Genomic DNA, 20678 nt, shown 5'->3' with positions numbered 1-20678 from the left:
AAATATTGCTAAATTCGATGATTTTTCGTACGAAACAAAATGCAAGAAAACTTGCTTAAAATGCAATATTATGCGAAATTCTAAGATTTGAAGGCCAAATATTGCCTAATTCGATGATATTTTGTTTAAGTCACATAAAGGAAAAAGGGATGATAAACGTCAAAATATTGCTAAATTCGATGATTTTTCGTACGAAACAAAATGCAAGAAAACTGGCTTAAAATGCAATATTATGCGAAATTCTGAGATTTGAAGGCCAAATCACATATCGTGATACTACATGAAAGAGAATCGAAATATTGGTATAAATGAATATATTTACGTAGTATCAAACTACATGAAAAACGTGAAAAAAGTCACTTTAATCATATTTGGGGATTTTAACTTCAAATCATACAGCGAGGTTTCGTATTATTTAGATCCAAGAAAAGACATATGACAATGTTGTTTCCAATACAAATGATAAAAATCAATGTGTTTTCATTAGTATTAACTAAAATGTTACTGATTTTCCGTTTATATTACCGATGGAAGATGTACACGAAAATCGCTCTATTCCGGCTGAAACGTCGATATATGCAATAAAAACAGAACTTCTCCCCTTTTCAATATCTTACTCAGTATTTTAACGAGAAACAAATAGATGATTGAAAATGAAGTATTTAAGGTAATTATCTAATCAATTATGTGTTTGCATCATTTTTAGCGTATTTATATGAATTAATACCCATAGACTGTAAATTCACAAAAACGTGGAAAACGGCAAAATATTGCCTAATTCGATGATATTTTATTTAAGTCACATAAAGGAAAAGGGGATGATAAACGTCAAAATATTGCTAAATTCGATGATTTTTCGTACGAAACAAAATGCAAGAAAACTTGCTTAAAATGCAATATTATGCGAAATTCTGAGATTTGAAGGCCAAATCACATATCGTGATACTACATGAAATAGTATCGAAATATTGGTACAAATGAATATATTTACGTAATATCAAACTACATGAAAACGTGAATAAAGTCAATACTTAACCATATTTGAGGATTTTAACTTCAAATCACAGAGCGAGGTTTCGTATTATTTAGATCCAAGAAAACACATATGACAATGTTGTTTCCAATACAAATGATAAAAATCAATGTGTTTTCATTAGTATTAACTAAAATGTTACTGATTTTCCGTTTATATTACCGATGGAAGATGTACACGAAAATCGCTCTATTCCGGCTGAAACGTCGATATATGCAATAAAAACAGAACTTCTCCCCTTTTCAATATCTTACTCAGTATTTTAACGAGAAACAAATAGATGATTGAAAATGAAGTATTTAAGGTTATTATCTAATCAATTATGTGTTTGCATCATTTTTATCGTATATATATGAATTAATACCCATAGACTGTAAATTCACAAAAACGTGAAAAACGGCAAAATATTGCCTAATTCGATGATATTTTGTTTAAGTCACATAAAGGAAAAGGGGATGATAAACGTCAAAATATTGCTAAATTCAATGATTTTTCGTACGAAACAAAATGCAAGAAAACTTGCTTAAAATGCAATATTTTGCGAAATTCTGATATTTGACGGCCAAATCACATATCGTGATTCTACATGAAATAGAATCGAAATATTGGTTAAAATGAATATATTTACGTAGTATCAAACTACATGAAAAACGTGAAAAAGTCACTATTTAACCATATTTGAGGATTTTAACTTCAAATCATAGAGCGAGGTTTCGTATTATTTAGATCCAAGAAAAGACATATGACAATGTTGTTTCCAACACAAATGATAAAAATCAATGTGTTTTCATTAGAATTAACTAAAATGTTCCTAATTTTCCATTTATATTACCGAGGGAAGATGTACACGTAAAACCGCTCTAATCCGGGTGAAACGTCGAAATATGCAATACAAACCGAACTTCTCCCCTTTTCAATATCTTACTCAGTATTTTAACGAGAAACAAATAGATGATTGAAAATGAAGTATTTAAGGTTATTATCTAATCAATTATGTGTTTGCATAATTTTTATCGTATATATATGAATTAATACCCATAGACTGTAAATTCACAAAAACGTGGAAAACGGCAAAATATTGCCTAATTCGATGATATTTTGTTTAAGTCACATAAAGGAAAAAGGGATGATAAACGTCAAAATATTGCTAAATTCGATGATTTTTCGTACGAAACAAAATGCAAGAAAACTGGCTTAAAATGCAATATTATGCGAAATTCTGAGATTTGAAGGCCAAATCACATATCGTGATACTACATGAAAGAGAATCGAAATATTGGTATAAATGAATATATTTACGTAGTACCAAACTACATGAAAAACGTGAAAAAAGTCACTTTAATCATATTTGAGGATTTTAACTTCAAATCATACAGCGAGGTTTCGTATTATTTAGATCCAAGAAAAGACATATGACAATGTTGTTTCCAATACAAATGATAACAATTAATGTGTTTTCATTAGTATTAACTAAAATGTTACTGATTTTCCGTTTATATTACCGATGGAAGATGTACACGAAAATCGCTCTATTCCGGCTGAAACGTCGATATATGCAATAAAAACAGAACTTCTCCCCTTTTCAATATCTTACTCAGTATTTTAACGAGAAACAAATAGATGATTGAAAATGAAGTATTTAAGGTTATTATCTAATCAATTATATGTTTGCATCATTTTTAGCGTATATATATGAATTAATACCCATAGACTGTAAATTCACAAAAACGTGGAAAACGGCAAAATATTGCCTAATTCGATGATATTTTATTTAAGTCACATAAAGGAAAAGGGGATGATAAACGTCAAAATATTGCTAAATTCGATGATTTTTCGTACGAAACAAAATGCAAGAAAACTTGCTTAAAATGCAATATTATGCGAAATTCTGAGATTTGAAGGCCAAATCACATATCGTGATACTACATGAAATAGTATCGAAATATTGGTAAAAATGAATATATTTACGTAATATCAAACTACATGAAAAACGTGAAAAAAGTCAATATATAACCATATTTGAGGATTTTAACTTCACATCACAGAGCGAGGTTTCGTATTATTTAGATCCAAGAAAAGACATATGAAAATGTTGTTTCCAATACAAATGATAAAAATCAATGTGTTTTCATTAGTATTAACTAAAATGTTACCGATTTTCCGTTTATATTACCGATGGAAGATGTACACGAAAATCGCTCTATTCCGGCTGAAACGTCGATATATGCAATAAAAACAGAACTTCTCCCCTTTTCAATATCTTACTCAGTATTTTAACGAGAAACAAATAGATGATTGAAAATGAAGTATTTAAGGTTATTATCTAATCAATTATGTGTTTGCATCATTTTTAGCATATATATATGAATTAATACCCATAGACTGTAAATTCACAAAAACGTGGAAAACGGCAAAATATTGCCTAATTCGATGATATTTTATTTAAGTCACATAAAGAAAAAGGGGATGATAAACGTTAAAATATTGCTAAATTCGATGATTTTTCGTACGAAACAAAATGCAAGAAAACTTGCTTAAAATGCAATATTTTGCGAAATTCTGATATTTGACGGCCAAATCACAAATCGTGATTCTACATGAAATAGAATCGAAATATTGGTTAAAATGAATATATTTACGTAGTATCAAACTACATGAAAAACGTGAAAAAGTCCCTATTTAACCATATTTGAGGATTTTAACTTCAAATCATAGAGCGAGGTTTCGTATTATTTAGATCCAAGAAAAGACATATGACAATGTTGTTTCCAATACAAATGATAAAAATCAATGTGTTTTCATTAGTATTAACTAAAATGTTACTGATTTTCCGTTTATATTACCGATGGAAGATGTACACGAAAATCGCTCTATTCCGGCTGAAACGTCGATATATGCAATAAAAACAGAACTTCTCCCCTTTTCAATATCTTACTCAGTATTTTAACGAGAAACAAATAGATGATTGAAAATGAAGTATTTAAGTAATCAATTATGTGTTTGCATCAATTTTATCGTATATATATATGAATTAATACCCATAGACTGTAAATTCACAAAAACGTGGAAAACGGCAAAATATTGCCTAATTCGATGATATTTTGTTTAAGTCACATAAAGGAAAAGGGGATGATAAACGTCAAAATATTGCTAAATTCGATGATTTTTCGTACGAAACAAAATGCAAGAAAACTTACTTAAAATGCAATATTATGCGAAATTCTGAGATTTGAAGGCCAAATCACATATCGTGATACTACATGAAATAGTATCGAAATATTGGTAAATATGAATATATTTACGTAATATCAAACTACATGAAAAACGTGAAAAAAGTCAATATATAACCATATTTGAGGATTTTAACTTCAAATCACAGATCGAGGTTTCGTATTATTTAGATCCAAGAAAAGACATATGACAATGTTGTTTCCAATACAAATGATAAAAATCTATGTGTTTTCATTAGTATTAACTAAAATGTTACTGATTTTCCGTTTATATTACCGATGGAAGATGTACACGAAAATCGCTCTATTCCGGCTGAAACGTCGATATATGCAATAAAAACAGAACTTCTCCCCTTTTCAATATCTTACTCAGTATTTTAACGAGAAACAAATAGATGATTGAAAATGAAGTATTTAAGGTTATTATCTAATCAATTATGTGTTTGCATCATTTTTATCGTATATATATGAATTAATACCCATAGACTGTAAATTCACAAAAACGTGGAAAACGGTAAAATATTGCCTAATTCGATGATATTTTGTTTAAGTCACAAAGGAAAAGGGGATGATCAACGTCAAAATATTGCTAAATTCGATGATTTTTCGTACGAAACAAAATGCAAGAAAACTTGCTTAAAATGCAATATTTTGCGAAATTCTGATATTTGTCGGCCAAATCACATATCGTGATTCTACATGAAATAGAATCGAAATATTGGTTAAAATGAATATATTTACGTAGTATTAAACTACATGAAAAAGGTGAAAAAAGTCACTATTTAACCATATTTGAGGATTTTAACTTCAAATCATAGAGCGAGGTTTCGTATTATTTAGATCCAAGAAAAGACATATGACAATGTTGTTTCCAATACAAATGATAAAAATCAATGTGTTTTCATTAGAATTAACTAAAATGTTCCTGATTTTCCGTTTATATTACCGATGGAAGATGTACACGAAAATCGCTCTATTCCGGCTGAAACGTCGATATATGCAATAAAAATAGAACTTCTCCCCTTTTCAATATCTTACTCAGTATTTTAACGAGAAACAAATAGATGATTGAAAATGAAGTATTTAAGGTTATTATCTAATCAATTATGTGTTTGCATCATTTTTATCGTATATATATGAATTAATACCCATAGACTGTAAATTCACAAAAACGTGGTAAACGGCAAAATATTGCCTAATTCGATGATATTTTGTTTAAGTCACATAAAGGAAAAGGGGATGATAAACGTCAAAATATTGCTAAATTCGATGATTTTTCGTACGAAACAAAATGCAAGAAAACTTGCTTAAAATGCAATATTATGCGAAATTCTAAGATTTGAAGGCCAAATATTGCCTAATTCGATGATATTTTGTTTAAGTCACATAAAGGAAAAGGGGATGATAAACGTCAAAATATTGCTAAATTCGATGATTTTTCGTACGAAACAAAATGCAAGAAAACTTGCTTAAAATGCAATATTATGCGAAATTCTAAGATTTGAAGGCCAAATCACATATCGTGATACTACATGAAATAGTATCGAAATATTGGTACAAATGAATATATTTACGTAATATCAAACTACATGAAAAACGTGAAAAAAGTCAATACTTAACAATATTTGAGGATTTTAACTTCAAATCACAGAGCGAGGTTTCGTATTATTTAGATCCAAGAAAACACATATGACAATGTTGTTTCCAATACAAATGATAAAAATCAATGTGTTTTCATTAGAATTAACTAAAATGTTCCTGATTTTCCGTTTATATTACCGAGGGAAGATATACACGTAAAACCGCTCTAATCCGGCTGAAACGTCGATATATGCAATAAAAACCGAACTTCTCCCCTTTTCAATATCTTACTCAGTATTTTAACAAGAAACAAATAGATGATTGAAAATGAAGTATTTAAGGTTATTATCTAATCAATTATGTGTTTGCATAATTTTTATCGTATATATATGAATTAATACCCATAGACTGTAAATTCACAAAAACGTGGAAAACGGCAAAATATTGCCTAATTCGATGATATTTTGTTTAAGTCACATAAAGGAAAAGGGGATGATAAACGTCAAAATATTGCTAAATTCGATGATTTTTCGTACGAAACAAAATGCAAGAAAACTTGCTTAAAATGCAATATTATGCGAAATTCTAAGACTTGAAGGCCAAATCACATATCGTGTTACTACATGAAATAGTATCGAAATATTGGTAAAAATGAATATATTTACGTAATATCAAACTACATGAAAAACGTGAAAAAAGTCAATATTTAACCATGTTTGAGGATTTTAACTTCAAATCACAGAGCGAGGTTTCGTATTATTTAGATCCAAGAAAAGACATATGACAATGTTGTTTCCAATACAAATGATAAAAATCAATGTGTTTTCTTTAGTATTAACTAAAATGTTACTGATTTTCCGTTTATATTACCGATGGAAGATGTACACGAAAATCGCTCTATTCCGGCTGAAACGTCGATATATGCAATAAAAACAGAACTTCTCCCCTTTTCAATATCTTACTCAGTATTTTAACGAGAAACAAATAGATGATTGAAAATGAAGTATTTAAGGTTATTATCTAATCAATTATGTGTTTGCATCATTTTTATCGTATATATATGAATTAATACCCATAGACTGTAAATTCACAAAAACGTGGAAAACGGTAAAATATTGCCTAATTCGATGATATTTTGTTTAAGTCACAAAGGAAAAGGGGATGATAAACGTCAAAATATTGCTAATTTCGATGATTTTTCGTACGAAACAAAATGCAAGAAAACTTGCTTAAAATGCAATATTTTGCGAAATTCTGATATTTGACGGCCAAATCACATATCGTGATTCTACATGAAATAGAATCGAAATATTGGTTAAAATGAATATATTTACGTAGTATTAAACTACATGAAAAAGGTGAAAAAAGTCACTATTTAACCATATTTGAGGATTTTAACTTCAAATCATAGAGCGAGGTTTCGTATTATTTAGATCCAAGAAAAGACATATGACAATGTTGTTTCCAATACAAATGATAAAAATCAATGTGTTTTCATTAGAATTAACTAAAATGTTCCTGATTTTCCATTTATATTACCGAAGGAAGATGTACACGTAAAACCGCTCTAATCCGGGTGAAACGTCGATATATGCAATAAAAATACAATTTCTCCCCTTTTCAATATCTTACTCGGTATTTTAACGAGAAACAAATAGATGATTGAAAATGAAGTATTTAAGGTTATTATCTAATCAATAATGTGTTTGCATCATTTTTATCGTATATATATGAATTAATACCCATAGACTGTAAATTCACAAAAACGTGGAAAACGGCAAAATATTGCCAATTTCGATGATATTTTGTTTAAGTCACATAAAGGAAAAGGGGATGATAAACGTCAAAATATTGCTAAATTCGATGATTTTTCGTACGAAACAAAATGCAAGAAAACTTGCTTAAAATGCAATATTTTGCGAAATTCTGATATTTGACGGCCAAATCGCATATCGTGATTCTACATGAAATAGAATTGAAATATTGGTTAAAATGAATATATTTACGTAGTATCAAACTACATAAAAAAGGTGAAAAAAGTCACTTTAATCATATTTGAGGATTTTAACTTCAAATCATACAGCGAGGTTTCGTATTATTTAGATCCAAGAAAAGACATATGACAATGTTGTTTCCAATACAAATGATAAAAATCAATGTGTTTTCATTAGTATTAACTAAAATGTTACTGATTTTCCGTTTATATTACCGATGGAAGATGTACACGAAAATCGCTCTATTCCGGCTGAAACGTCGATATATGCAATCAAAACAGAACTTCTCCCCTTTTCAATATCTTACTCAGTATTTTAACGAGAAACAAATAGATGATTGAAAATGAAGTATTTAAGGTTATTATCTAATCAATTATGTGTTTGCATCATTTTTAGCGTATATATATGAATTAATACCCATAGACTGTAAATTCACAAAAACGTGGAAAACGGCAAAATATTGCCTAATTCGATGATATTTTGTTTAAGTCACATAAAGGAAAAGGGGATGATAAACGTCAAAATATTGCTAAATTCGATGATTTTTCGTACGAAACAAAATGCAAGAAAACTTGCTTAAAATGCAATATTATGCGAAATTCTAAGATTTGAAGGCCAAATCACATATCGTGATACTACATGAAAGAGAATCGAAATATTGGTATAAATGAATATATTTACGTAGTATCAAACTACATGAAAAACGTGAAAAAAGTCACTTTAATCATATTTGAGGATTTTAACTTCAAATCATACAGCGAGGTTTCGTATTATTTAGATCCAAGAAAAGACATATGACAATGTTGTTTCCAATACAAATGATAAAAATCAATGTGTTTTCATTAGTATTAACTAAAATGTTACTGATTTTCCGTTTATATTACCGATGGAAGATGTACACGAAAATCGCTCTATTCCGGCTGAAACGTCGATATATGCAATAAAAACAGAACTTCTCCCCTTTTCAATATCTTACTCAGTATTTTAACGAGAAACAAATAGATGATTGAAAATGAAGTATTTAAGGTTATTATCTAATCAATTATGTGTTTGCATCATTTTTAGCGTATATATATGAATTAATACCCATAGACTGTAAATTCACAAAAACGTGGAAAACGGCAAAATATTGCCTAATTCGATGATATTTTGTTTAAGTCACATAAAGGAAAAGGGGATGATAAACGTCAAAATATTGCTAAATTCGATGATTTTTCGTACGAAACAAAATGCAAGAAAACTTGCTTAAAATGCAATATTATGCGAAATTCTAAGATTTGAAGGCCAAATCACATATCGTGATACTACATGAAATAGTATCGAAATATTGGTACAAATGAATATATTTACGTAATATCAAACTACATGAAAACGTGAAAAAAGTCAATACTTAACCATATTTGAGGATTTTAACTTCAAATCACAGAGCGAGGTTTCGTATTATTTAGATCCAAGAAAACACATATGACAATGTTGTTTCCAATACAAATGATAAAAATCAATGTGTTTTCATTAGTATTAACTAAAATGTTACTGATTTTCCGTTTATATTACCGATGGAAGATGTACACGAAAATCGCTCTATTCCGGCTGAAACGTCGATATATGCAATAAAAACAGAACTTCTCCCCTTTTCAATATCTTACTCAGTATTTTATCGAGAAACAAATAGATGATTGAAAATGAAGAATTTAAGGTTATTATCTAATCAATTATGTGTTTGCATCATTTTTATCGTATATATATGAATTAATACCCATAGACTGTAAATTCACAAAAACGTGAAAAACGGCAAAATATTGCTTAATTCGATGATATTTTGTTTAAGTCACATAAAGGAAAAGGGGATGATAAACGTCAAAATATTGCTAAATTCGATGATTTTTCGTACGAAACAAAATGCAAGAAAACTTGCTTAAAATGCAATATTTTGCGAAATTCTGATATTTGACGGCCAAATCACATATCGTGATTCTACATGAAATAGAATCGAAATATTGTTTAAAATGAATATATTTACGTAGTATCAAACTACATGAAAAACGTGAAAAAGTCACTATTTAACCATATTTGAGGATTTTAACTTCAAATCATAGAGCGAGGTTTCGTATTATTTAGATCCAAGAAAAGACATATGACAATGTTGTTTCCAACACAAATGATAAAAATCAATGTGTTTTCATTAGAATTAACTAAAATGTTCCTAATTTTCCATTTATATTACCGAGGGAAGATGTACACGTAAAACCGCTCTAATCCGGGTGAAACGCCGATATATGCAATACAAATCGAACTTCTCCCCTTTTCAATATCTTACTCAGTATTTTAACGAGAAACAAATAGATGATTGAAAATGAAGTATTTAAGGTTATTATCTAATCAATTATGTGTTTGCATAATTTTTATCGTATATATATGAATTAATACCCATAGACTGTAAATTCACAAAAACGTGGAAAACGGCAAAATATTGCCTAATTCGATGATATTTTGTTTAAGTCACATAAAGGAAAAAGGGATGATAAACGTCAAAATATTGCTAAATTCGATGATTTTTCGTACGAAACAAAATGCAAGAAAACTGGCTTAAAATGCAATATTATGCGAAATTCTGAGATTTGAAGGCCAAATCACATATCGTGATACTACATGAAAGAGAATCGAAATATTGGTATAAATGAATATATTTACGTAGTATCAAACTACATGAAAAACGTGAAAAAAGTCACTTTAATCATATATGAGGATTTTAACTTCAAATCAAACAGCGAGGTTTCGTATTATTTAGATCCAAGAAAAGACATATGACAATGTTGTTTCCAATACAAATGATAACAATTAATGTGTTTTCATTAGTATTAACTAAAATGTTACTGATTTTCCGTTTATATTACCGATGGAAGATGTACACGAAAATCGCTCTATTCCGGCTGAAACGTCGATATATGCAATAAAAACAGAACTTCTCCCCTTTTCAATATCTTACTCAGTATTTTAACGAGAAACAAATAGATGATTGAAAATGAAGTATTTAAGGTTATTATCTAATCAATTATGTGTTTGCATCATTTTTAGCGTATATATATGAATTAATCAACCCGTTCTCACACAAGACAGTACATATATGACTAGTGCTTAAAGTCAATATGTGGAATGTGATTTAGTACATATGTGATATATTCCCAGTTAACTTTTTTACCAAGGCTCAAACTCTTCCTCACGTACCAATTTACGTCTCACAGTACTCGTCCATCAACGTAGATAGCTGAATAGTCGTGATTGGTTCAATTATAACGAAAATTGTAGTTTTCAGGTCCCACATGGGTTGTGAAATTCACCTACTATTGTCCATGCTCTTATAATATTACAGATCAGCTACATCCTATTGAAGGCTCGTAGTTTTGTTTTGAGAAATATTAGTTGTTCTTAGTAAATTATAATAAGCACAATAAATTATTACATAGAATAAGTGCTTCACCAATCAATATTATATACCATAGTTTGTGCTTTAGAAATCTTTAAAGAATGTTTTGTAGGAACGCTAACAGAAAACGATGTTATGTTGGAATGTATATAGGGTAAACTACTGCAAACAGGATGGTATGGTGTGGATTATTGGAAACTATAGGATTAGTATAGGGTCCACTACCACCTGTTAGGTGGGTAAGGGGTCCAATAACACCCGCAGGATGAGTATGGGGGTCACATCCACCCACAGGAATGGTATGGGGATCACTTCCACCCACAGGAAGGGTATGGGATCCAATACCATCCACTGGATGTGTATTGCGTCCACTACCACCGACAGGATGGGTATGGGCTCACAACCACCCACAGGATAGGTATGGGGTCCAATACCACCCACAGGATGAGTATGGGGTCCACTATAACCCACAGGATGGGTATGGGGCTCCAACCACCCACAGAATAAGTATGGGGTACAATAACACCCACTGGATATGTATGGCATCCATTGCCCCCACAGGATGACTATAGGGTACAGTATCGCCCACAGGATTAGTATATAGGGTTCACTGCCGCCCACAGAGTCGGTATGGGGTCCACCGCCACCCACAGGGTCGGTATGGGGTCCACTACCGCCCACAGGGTCGCTATGAAGTCAACTACCGTCCACAGGGTCGGTAGGGGTCCACTACCGCCCACAGGGTCGGCAGGGGGTCCACTGCCACCCACTGGGTCGGTAGGGGGTCCACTGCCGCCCACAGGATCGATAGGGGGTCCACTGCCGCCCACAGGGTCGATATGGGGGGGGGTCCACTACCGCCCACAGGATCGATAGGGGGTCCACTGCCGCCCACAGGGTCGGTAGGGGGTCCACTGCCGCCCACACGTTCGGTAGGGGTCCACTGCCGCCCACAGGGTCGGTAGGGGGTCCACTGCCGCCCACAGGATCGATAGGGGGTCCACTGCCGCCCACAGGGTCGATAGGGGGTCCCTTACCGCCCACAGGGTCTCTATGAAGTCAACTACCGCCCATAGTGTTTGTATAGTGTCCACTATCGCCCATAGTGTTATTATGGGGTCCACTACCCCTCATAGGGTCGGTATGGGGGTCCATTACTACCCACAGGGTGTGTCTGGGGTCTATTTTGGCAATACTGCTTTTCCAATCTCATTTGTTGTTCAATGTAAAATATTTGTTGCTCGACTTGCAACAATTTATATATATATATATATATATATATATATATATATATATATATATATATATATATATATATATATATATATATATATATATATATATATATATAGTATAGTGCCTTTGCAATAATGTACCAATGTGTGTATTTTCATAACTCGTTTTAAATTGTTGAAAAATAAATAACTACATTGTGAATGCAAGTCAATGTTTACATGCTAAATCAGAGTTGCCAGATTCCGCTTAAAATAGCAAATTGTGCTTATTTTCAAAGCTTGAGAATTTAGCTTTAAAGTAGTTAAAAAACTACGAATTTCGCAATTTGCTATGTACTTTAGTGTACTATTTTAAAATAAGATTGGTTTTTAAGCTGCAAGTCATATGAATCTCAAAAAAAGTATATTATTAACAATCTTATCTCCATAGTTCACTAGTTTCTGTAAATCAGATCTGGTAACTGTAGGCCAAGTACTGGAAGACTCAAGACACAATGTGTTGAAGCTATTCTCTTTGAAGAAGTCATCTCGACAGGATCTTCCAGCTCCAGCTATAAAACTTCACCAAACATGGATCTACCTAGTACATCAAATGGTAAGGAATTACTAAACTGTACAAAGTTTTATGCTAGAACATTTGTTACAGAATTGTCCCTGTCTGGGACAATTCAGTCCCTATTCTATGTGTACTCCATCACATAGTGACGGAGTATGTGGGAATAATTTTGTTGACACTGTCCATTTTGTCAATTCTACAACAGCAGATAATATGAATTCCCAGAGATATTTGTAACTTGAGATACTTGGTTTGGTTTGGTTAAGTTAGGTTAGGTTAGCCTAACCCAGTAAATCCTCCCCGGCTAGAATATAAACCCCGGACAAAGTGCTCGTGAAATGCCAGGCATTTGCAAATATGAGGATGTGGTTGATTAGATTATATTCTTTTCTATATCATAGATGTTCAATATATGAAAAATATTTTAGACTTAAAAATGGACCCCTGAGGTACTCAACTTAACACATTTCTTCATATTCATTCCCATTTAGTATGACCTTTTGCTCTCTTTGTTTTAACTATTGTTTTGTGCACTTTACAATTTTTTTCATGAACCTGTAATTTCCTTGCTAGTCTTCCATGTGGTACCTTATTAAAGTCTTTAGCATAATCCATGTATACTACATCCACCGGAAACCCTTTATCTGAGTACCATGTTACCATGTCCCAAAAGTGAGGAGGTTTATAAGGTAGCATCTGTTTTTAAGAAGACCATGGTGTGTCGATTGAATAAGATTGTTCACTGAAAGATGGTAAATGATTCCCTCCCTTAGGATTTTCGCCATGAGCTTGCAGATGTGTTATACCTAGCTGATTGGACATTAGTTTTGTGCTTAACTCTTTCTGCTTTTTTTTAAATACTGTAAGGGTGAAATTTTCATATTTCAAATCTCGGGGTACTATCCCTTGGTTCAGATATTTTGTGGAAAGTATTTTCAGCAGTATTCATAGTTCTTCTGTCAGTTTATTTTCCTTTATAATTAAGGTTTGTTTTCTTTTGTACCATAGAAAGTACCACAGAAAGGTGTTATAATGTTGTGTTAGCTTTTCTGTACAATTTTTCTTTTTTGTTTGTATAAAAGGCTATGCAATGAATTCAAATATTTACGCTACCAATCAATTTTTCAGATAGATCATCGGATTTTGACAGTATGCTGTACATACCAGATGTTCCAAAAATAACTACAGACAACAATAATGGTACTGTGTTTACTATTTTTATACTTTATATATAGGAAGACAAGTTCAATCAATGAGCATTTTAATATATCATCAAAATTTTCATACATTTCTTTCACTTTGTTACACTTGTAAAAACTTATTCTTAGCTATATTTATATAAATGTTAATACCACTGTTAAATGAACATATTGATTTGTGTCCTTATTAGTTATAGCTTATTTATGTTGACCCAGCACCTTACTAAAGGGATTACCTTAACTTGTGTCACTATCTCTCTAGGGGGCTCCAGGTAGGCAGTATAGGTAATGCCACTAACATGCATATCATTATGGGAAAGTCCATAATTTAACACATAATTATAAGTAGGAAATTTGTAGCAAATTTTAAGATTATTAATAGGTACATTGTAGCATAATTTTGCATAAGCATAATTTTCTTGTTTTGTTCTTGTACTTTTCCTTCGAACAGTATTATTTTCTCTTCAGAATTTCACCGGAGAATAGCAGTGATGACTAGAGAACATCTTGAACGTGAGTACCAGAAAGCACGTGCTGCAATGATACAAAGAAATGAGTACTTGAAGAGACTCTTAAACGTGGAGGAACCAAACTCAATAAAGGTGACAAACAAGAAACAGAAAAAAGATAACATACAGGATGTATCACACATTAATTCAAAACAAAGACCAGCTGCACCCCAATCTGATGGTAATCTTCTATTATTTTCTTAACAATATTTCTACAGCTGTTATTTGTGTACTTTCCAATAATATTTGTTGCCTATTTTTAAGTGTATGCTAGACAATTATGGAGATTAAATTACTATAACACTGAACAACTTGGTAGCATAAAGTTAGTTATAGTAATATCTTGAGATTTGTCTGAAAATATTAATACTTGTATACAATTTGCAATTATGTACCATGCTTAAATCTTCAAATGTGCCACCCAGACATTCTGCCTGCTATACTTTCACCACCACACATTCAAAATGCGGGCTATTCTACTAGTGGCAGAACGTACACTCAAAGTTATTTGGCAGCTGGTGAAGAAACTTTGGAATCATTTGATGTTGGTATGTCCCAACATCATTTGTTGGTATTTAAATGAGGGTTTATTTAATGGACACACGTCATAAATATTATGTACCAAAATTGTGCTTAATGCCTATGAAATTTTGTTTAACATATTATACTAATCATTCCTTTCACTTACAAATTTTTCTTACTAATTTGTAATCCCATATTTCAAAGTACTTGCTGCAGAACTTGAACAAATTAAAGATTCTCAGCCAAGTGTTTCTGACTGGCAAAAAAGAAGAAAAAATGCAGAGATTAATTGGGGAGAAAGCAGGGCAATGCTGTTCGATTGGACATTGTCTGAGTTGGGTGTTCCAGATAAAGGTAAATTAAATATTGCTGTGTTCATTAAGGTTATACTGTATAATAAGCATCATATGCATATTAATGACACTCTATTAATACATTTAGACTTCAGATTGTTTAAAATGTTAGGTATACAGTATTTAAAATTAGTATAAATAATTACCCCTTTTTTCATCAGGTAAAGTTTGTGTACAATGTACAAATTGTGAGGCAAGCATCAAATGTGAAGACTGTTTTGCATTTTTGTGTCACATTTGTGACCAAATGCAACATTTTCTCATGCCTTTCCACCACAGATTATATTGGAAAAATGGCTTTTATGAGCCATTAGACCCGACACAAACTGTGTGCCCTGAAGGAAATATCTTTCACTGGAGTAAGTATACGATACCTGTATAAAATCCGTACTTTGTTCCGAGATTACTTCTACTTCCCAATCCCAGTCTAGAGCTACGATTATCTTGGTATAACAAAATAAAATGAATAAATGTTTCATTTCAGTCATTACAACATTTGGAGAAGTCTTAAAGTTTAAACCTGACACTTGGTTTTATAGATTGATTTAATCGTCTGATTGTTTCTTTTCTGTGAATTTCTCAGTCATTATCTGGAGAATAATGTCAATATTTTGTACAATCAAGAAACAATGAAATATTCAGTCTGAAATTCTTTTCCATAAAACTCATTTTGTCAAACTGTCTTCCTTTTCTTTGTTACCAGAACCTGTTGTACCAGCCCAACCACCAAATTCTTGCCCCAACTGCACAGATTGCAAGTTTAAAATTTCAAGCTCCAGCAATCTCTGCATCTTCATCACTATAATGGGTAAATAAACTTTAAAATTTACCCTTTTATTTCCATTACCGGATATTCCTGAATCACAATACATTTTGAAATTTTTGTTGCTATAAATGTTAATTTTTACATCACTATTTTAGCAAGTCGCCACACCACTCAATGCACTGTATTTTAAACTACAGGAAGGTATGACCTCTATACTCCAATCTATACATGCCACTGTGGATATGAGCATCAACAACTAGGCAAGACCATGCACAAGTCTGGTTTCTATTCATCATTAGGAAAGAGCAGCACATTCTACAGCACCAGTCTGCTTGAATCATGGCACCATACAAAAAGAAATTGTCCTGGAACATCATTTCGGGCATTAGTCACTGCACTGGAATCCTTTGGTGCTTCTCGTGGGCGTGTATGTTTTGATACCGTTATTCTTAATATTTTCAGTTTTATATTTCAATACAAAAATTATCAAAATTTTGTAGTAATGTATATTCATTTATTAATAATTAGTTTTTAATTTTGTTCAAACACAAAATGGAATGTTTTTTTTGTTTATTTATCTTATGTCATAATATGCATTTTAAATGTCACCATCTAAAAAATTCTATTCCTAGATTGGACCCATTAATTATATAACTTCGAAGAGAGTGTTCTTCGAATGGCGATTCCAGCAATATGAGCTGAGAAAAATTAGAGGAGAAGCTGACAATGAGTGTCCTGCTTGTGATAAAACCCCTTTAGCAGTACATATTGATGGCAACAAGAAGCTGTATCGTTACAACAAAGTTGGGAGGTAATAAAATGTGCTTTACAGATACTTAATGTATAGTATTCTTTTGTTCTCTACACACACTATATTATAATGAATTATATTGTCTTCAAATTAATGTTCTTATAAATAAAGTATGCACATATAAATATACATTGTCATATGACATATTTTTTAACTGAGTATGTCTTTATAGTTTGCCTTTCAATTGCATCCATATCATCATTTTATTTATCTAACACCATGTAAATTTTTGTTTTATGTAAAATTTAGCAGTGCATCAGAATTCTTCATATAAAACATTTTTTGATACCCCATTACCCATTGTTTAATATTAGCCACAAGCAAAGCCATTTTTAGGAGTCCTACATGCAAAAGGACATGCTTGGTATTGTCAGGTAAATAAAAATATAACATTACATTTATGTATACTAATTAAATTTAATGTAATGTATACATTACATTAAATATAATAAGTACAGTTTGTGTAAAAAAATTTAAGATTTCTGATTGTTTAAGATTAATGATATACGTATCATTTAATATAGTAGGAGGCTTTTAATTTTTGTACAATAATTTGAATTTTTTTTTACTGTATACTTTTATGTTAAAGGTATTATATGGAGGGCGGTGGCAAGAAGGAAGTGGCATGACTTTAGGGGAAGAGGCAGAGCAAGTGTTTGCATACCTCTCACGATACAACTCTACAACTAAAAACATGCTGAAAGCTGGTATTTGTTTATATGGTTCATCTGATCAAGTTTTTTATTATTTTACCTGCCCTGTAATCAGTATAATGCGATTTGTATTCAGTATTCAATAAGTATCAACTCCCTCAAATAATCAATAAAAGAATGAAAACATATTGGTCAAACTTGAGTTGGTCTTGGTGAGTAAAGGTATGTTATGAAACTGTTATTAATCTATGCTCTTCAAGATGTTCATTGCTATAAATATTTTTCTCAGAAAGAACAGAAGAACTCACAGAGGGTGCAGTCTTTTGGAACCATCGAAAAATTGATGGACTGGCTCGTGCATTAGTTACTCGACTCAGAAAGGTACTAAAAATAATATATATTTATTTTATTTATTTGTATTTATTTTGAAACTTATTATAATGCATTTATATGTGAAAGGTATTATAATGCATTTATAGGTTAGTTATGTGTTCAGATCATGTACTACATATATTTTCCATTATAAATTAGCGACCATTTCCTTGAATTAACTGCTTGAACTTTTTCAATATATCAATAAGGTTAATTTGTATAAAGTATATAGTATTTAATTAACCTAAATGTATGATTCCGAGATATATCAAATGTGTTCACAGAGAAATCACAGTATCGTGATATATCACGGGAACTGTGATGAGGGTTTGAACCCCATGCACTGAGTGCTCTCAGATGCATGCTCTAGTTCACTACGCCACGACATGGTCAGATGAATTGCAACTTGGAGTACTACTGCACCCACAAGGATCCCAAGGCTTCCACTGAAGCCAAACCAGGTTTCACACAATTCCCCCATGAACTCGGTCTCTGTCATTCAGTAGTTCTGCCTTTGATGCCCCCATTTCAATGTCTTTCTCCATGTATTGATATATCACAATAATATGAATTCTATGTGTATTGAAAGGGCCATCAGAGGTAAAACTACTGGAGGACACAGACCAAGTACATGGGAAACTGCATGCACAACCGCCCATGGAATGGGTATGGGGGTGCATAATTAACAAAAATTGAATTGTGGGTTCATTAGTACCCTAGGTTGCAATTCTTTTGACCATGTTGTGGCGCATTCAACTACAGCAAGCATCTGGGAATGCCAAGCCCATAGGTTCGAACCACTCATCATGGTTAATGTGATTTGTTCATTAAATTTATTATATTTTCAAATAGGCCAGAGAGACGGAAATAACAGTTTCAAATGAGATCGACAAACTTGATGTTCAAAAGTCATTGATTCAAGAATGGCGATCTGACCTACAAATGATTTGTAAGGAGTTAGAGTTAAACACTGGAACAACCTCGAAGAACATAAAATATTCTATCGAGGCAGTTGCAGACTCTATCAGGCATCGCAAAAATCTGATTGCCACTGATGCAGGTAGGCTTACTATTTCTTTGTTAACTCTGAAGCAATTTCTATTTAGCTCTTGTCTATAATTTCTATGTAGGTAAATGATGAGGAAATTTTTTTAACAACTTTAAAACTTTCAGCCAAAAAACTTTATTTGCAGCATCCAGTAAAATGCGCTCTTCCCTCCGGCACAGAAATGAGTGTGATAGGAAAAAGCTTCAAGGCTTCATAAAAATCTACAATAGTGAAAACTCTGAAATTCAACCAAAAATAAGAGTGGAATCTTGGCTCTTTTGAAGCAAGGGCAAAAGATGTGTTCTGACAAGCTGAGTGATGCAAAGCGTTTATTTGGATACCAGGAAGAGGATGTTGATGTTTCCGAGCCCTACCTGGAGCTTTGTGACAGTGAAGATGATGATGATGAAGATGAAGATTTACTACTAAACTCATGATACAAAAGTTAAGTATAATAAATTTTACCTGATTTCTCTTGCTAATTTCTCTTACTTAATTTCTCTAATTTCTAATTATCCTAGCCCTAAGATTACTACTGGCCTCCATTGCCTTGCCTGCACTTTGTTTCCCCCTTAACCATATCACTCATTCTTACAGGTGTGAGACAGAGAGGTACAAGATCATCCAAGAGGAACAACACCTGAAGCACCCAACATTTGGGTGTTTTAATTAATAAAAACGCCCTTCATGGCTTCACTCATCCTGGCTGGTTTAATTAAAAAAACCTAACCTAAACCTAATATATATACCTCTAGAGTCAAGGGAGTTAAGTTTTAGGCTGCACAATGAAACTGCTATTGACAATTTTATAACTGCTGCTGATAATGTCTGTCCTGTGACTTTTTTGTAAGCATAACCAAAAGGCTTAACAATCCCTTGCTTACAAAGGGAATACTTAAACCCATTAATAAAAAACATGACCTTGAGAAGAAGTATAGGTTAGGAATTGTCTCCAAAGAATTCTCATGCTCTTCAACAGGTCACTTGAACTCCAAACCTTTCCAGTTATCCTAAAAAAAGCGAGTTACCCCTGTACACAAATGTGGTGATCTCACAGATGTTAACAATTACAGACCTATATCAATCCTGCCTAACTTGTCAACATTTTTTGAAAAACTAATCTACAAGCAGTTTTACTCTTATCTAGCCAAACACCATATACTTAGTACTAGGCTGTACAAGAATATAACAACTCTTGTATATATCTCAAAAAAAAAAAAAAAAAAAAAAAAGCACAAGACGAAGCTTGAAAAAGTTTAGTGGTATGCAAATAGGCTAGTCCCAGGACTAAGAGGCATGAGTTACGAGGACAGGCTGCGAGAAATGCAATTGATAGGGTACATAAAGATAAACTGTTTAACACGGGTGGTAGGCGAACAAGGGGACACAGGT

The 20678-nt window shown here is 32.1% G+C and overlaps 1 protein-coding gene across 3 annotated transcripts; it reads left to right on the top strand.

Annotated features, from left to right (window-relative positions):
* The first annotated feature begins 12977 nt into the window (after positions 1–12977).
* On the top strand, positions 12978–19988 carry LOC123773413 (uncharacterized). Of its 3 annotated transcripts, XM_069312230.1 has the most exons (10): positions 12978–13092; positions 14182–14253; positions 14721–15995; positions 16340–16444; positions 16600–16829; positions 17035–17213; positions 17803–17920; positions 18156–18247; positions 19091–19298; positions 19432–19988. In XM_069312230.1, exons 3-7 carry the CDS (start codon positions 15884–15886, stop codon positions 17840–17842), a joined length of 666 nt encoding a protein of 221 aa, XP_069168331.1. In that variant the 5' UTR covers positions 12978–13092; positions 14182–14253; positions 14721–15883; the 3' UTR covers positions 17843–17920; positions 18156–18247; positions 19091–19298; positions 19432–19988. The 3 variants fall into 3 exon arrangements, with proteins under 3 accessions (XP_069168331.1, XP_069168332.1, XP_069168333.1); XM_069312231.1 differs by lacking the exons at positions 12978–13092; positions 14182–14253 and having other exon boundaries at positions 14434–15995; XM_069312232.1 differs by lacking the exons at positions 12978–13092; positions 14182–14253; positions 14721–15995; ... (1 more) ...; positions 16600–16829; positions 17035–17213 and adding an exon at positions 17287–17587.
* Positions 19989–20678: the final 690 nt, after the last annotated feature.

The sequence above is a fragment of the Procambarus clarkii genome, chromosome 71 (assembly GCF_040958095.1).
Source record: "Procambarus clarkii isolate CNS0578487 chromosome 71, FALCON_Pclarkii_2.0, whole genome shotgun sequence".
In the NCBI taxonomy this organism is placed as follows: Eukaryota; Metazoa; Arthropoda; class Malacostraca; order Decapoda; family Cambaridae; genus Procambarus; species Procambarus clarkii.
This window is presented reverse-complemented; position numbering and strand designations above follow the sequence as displayed.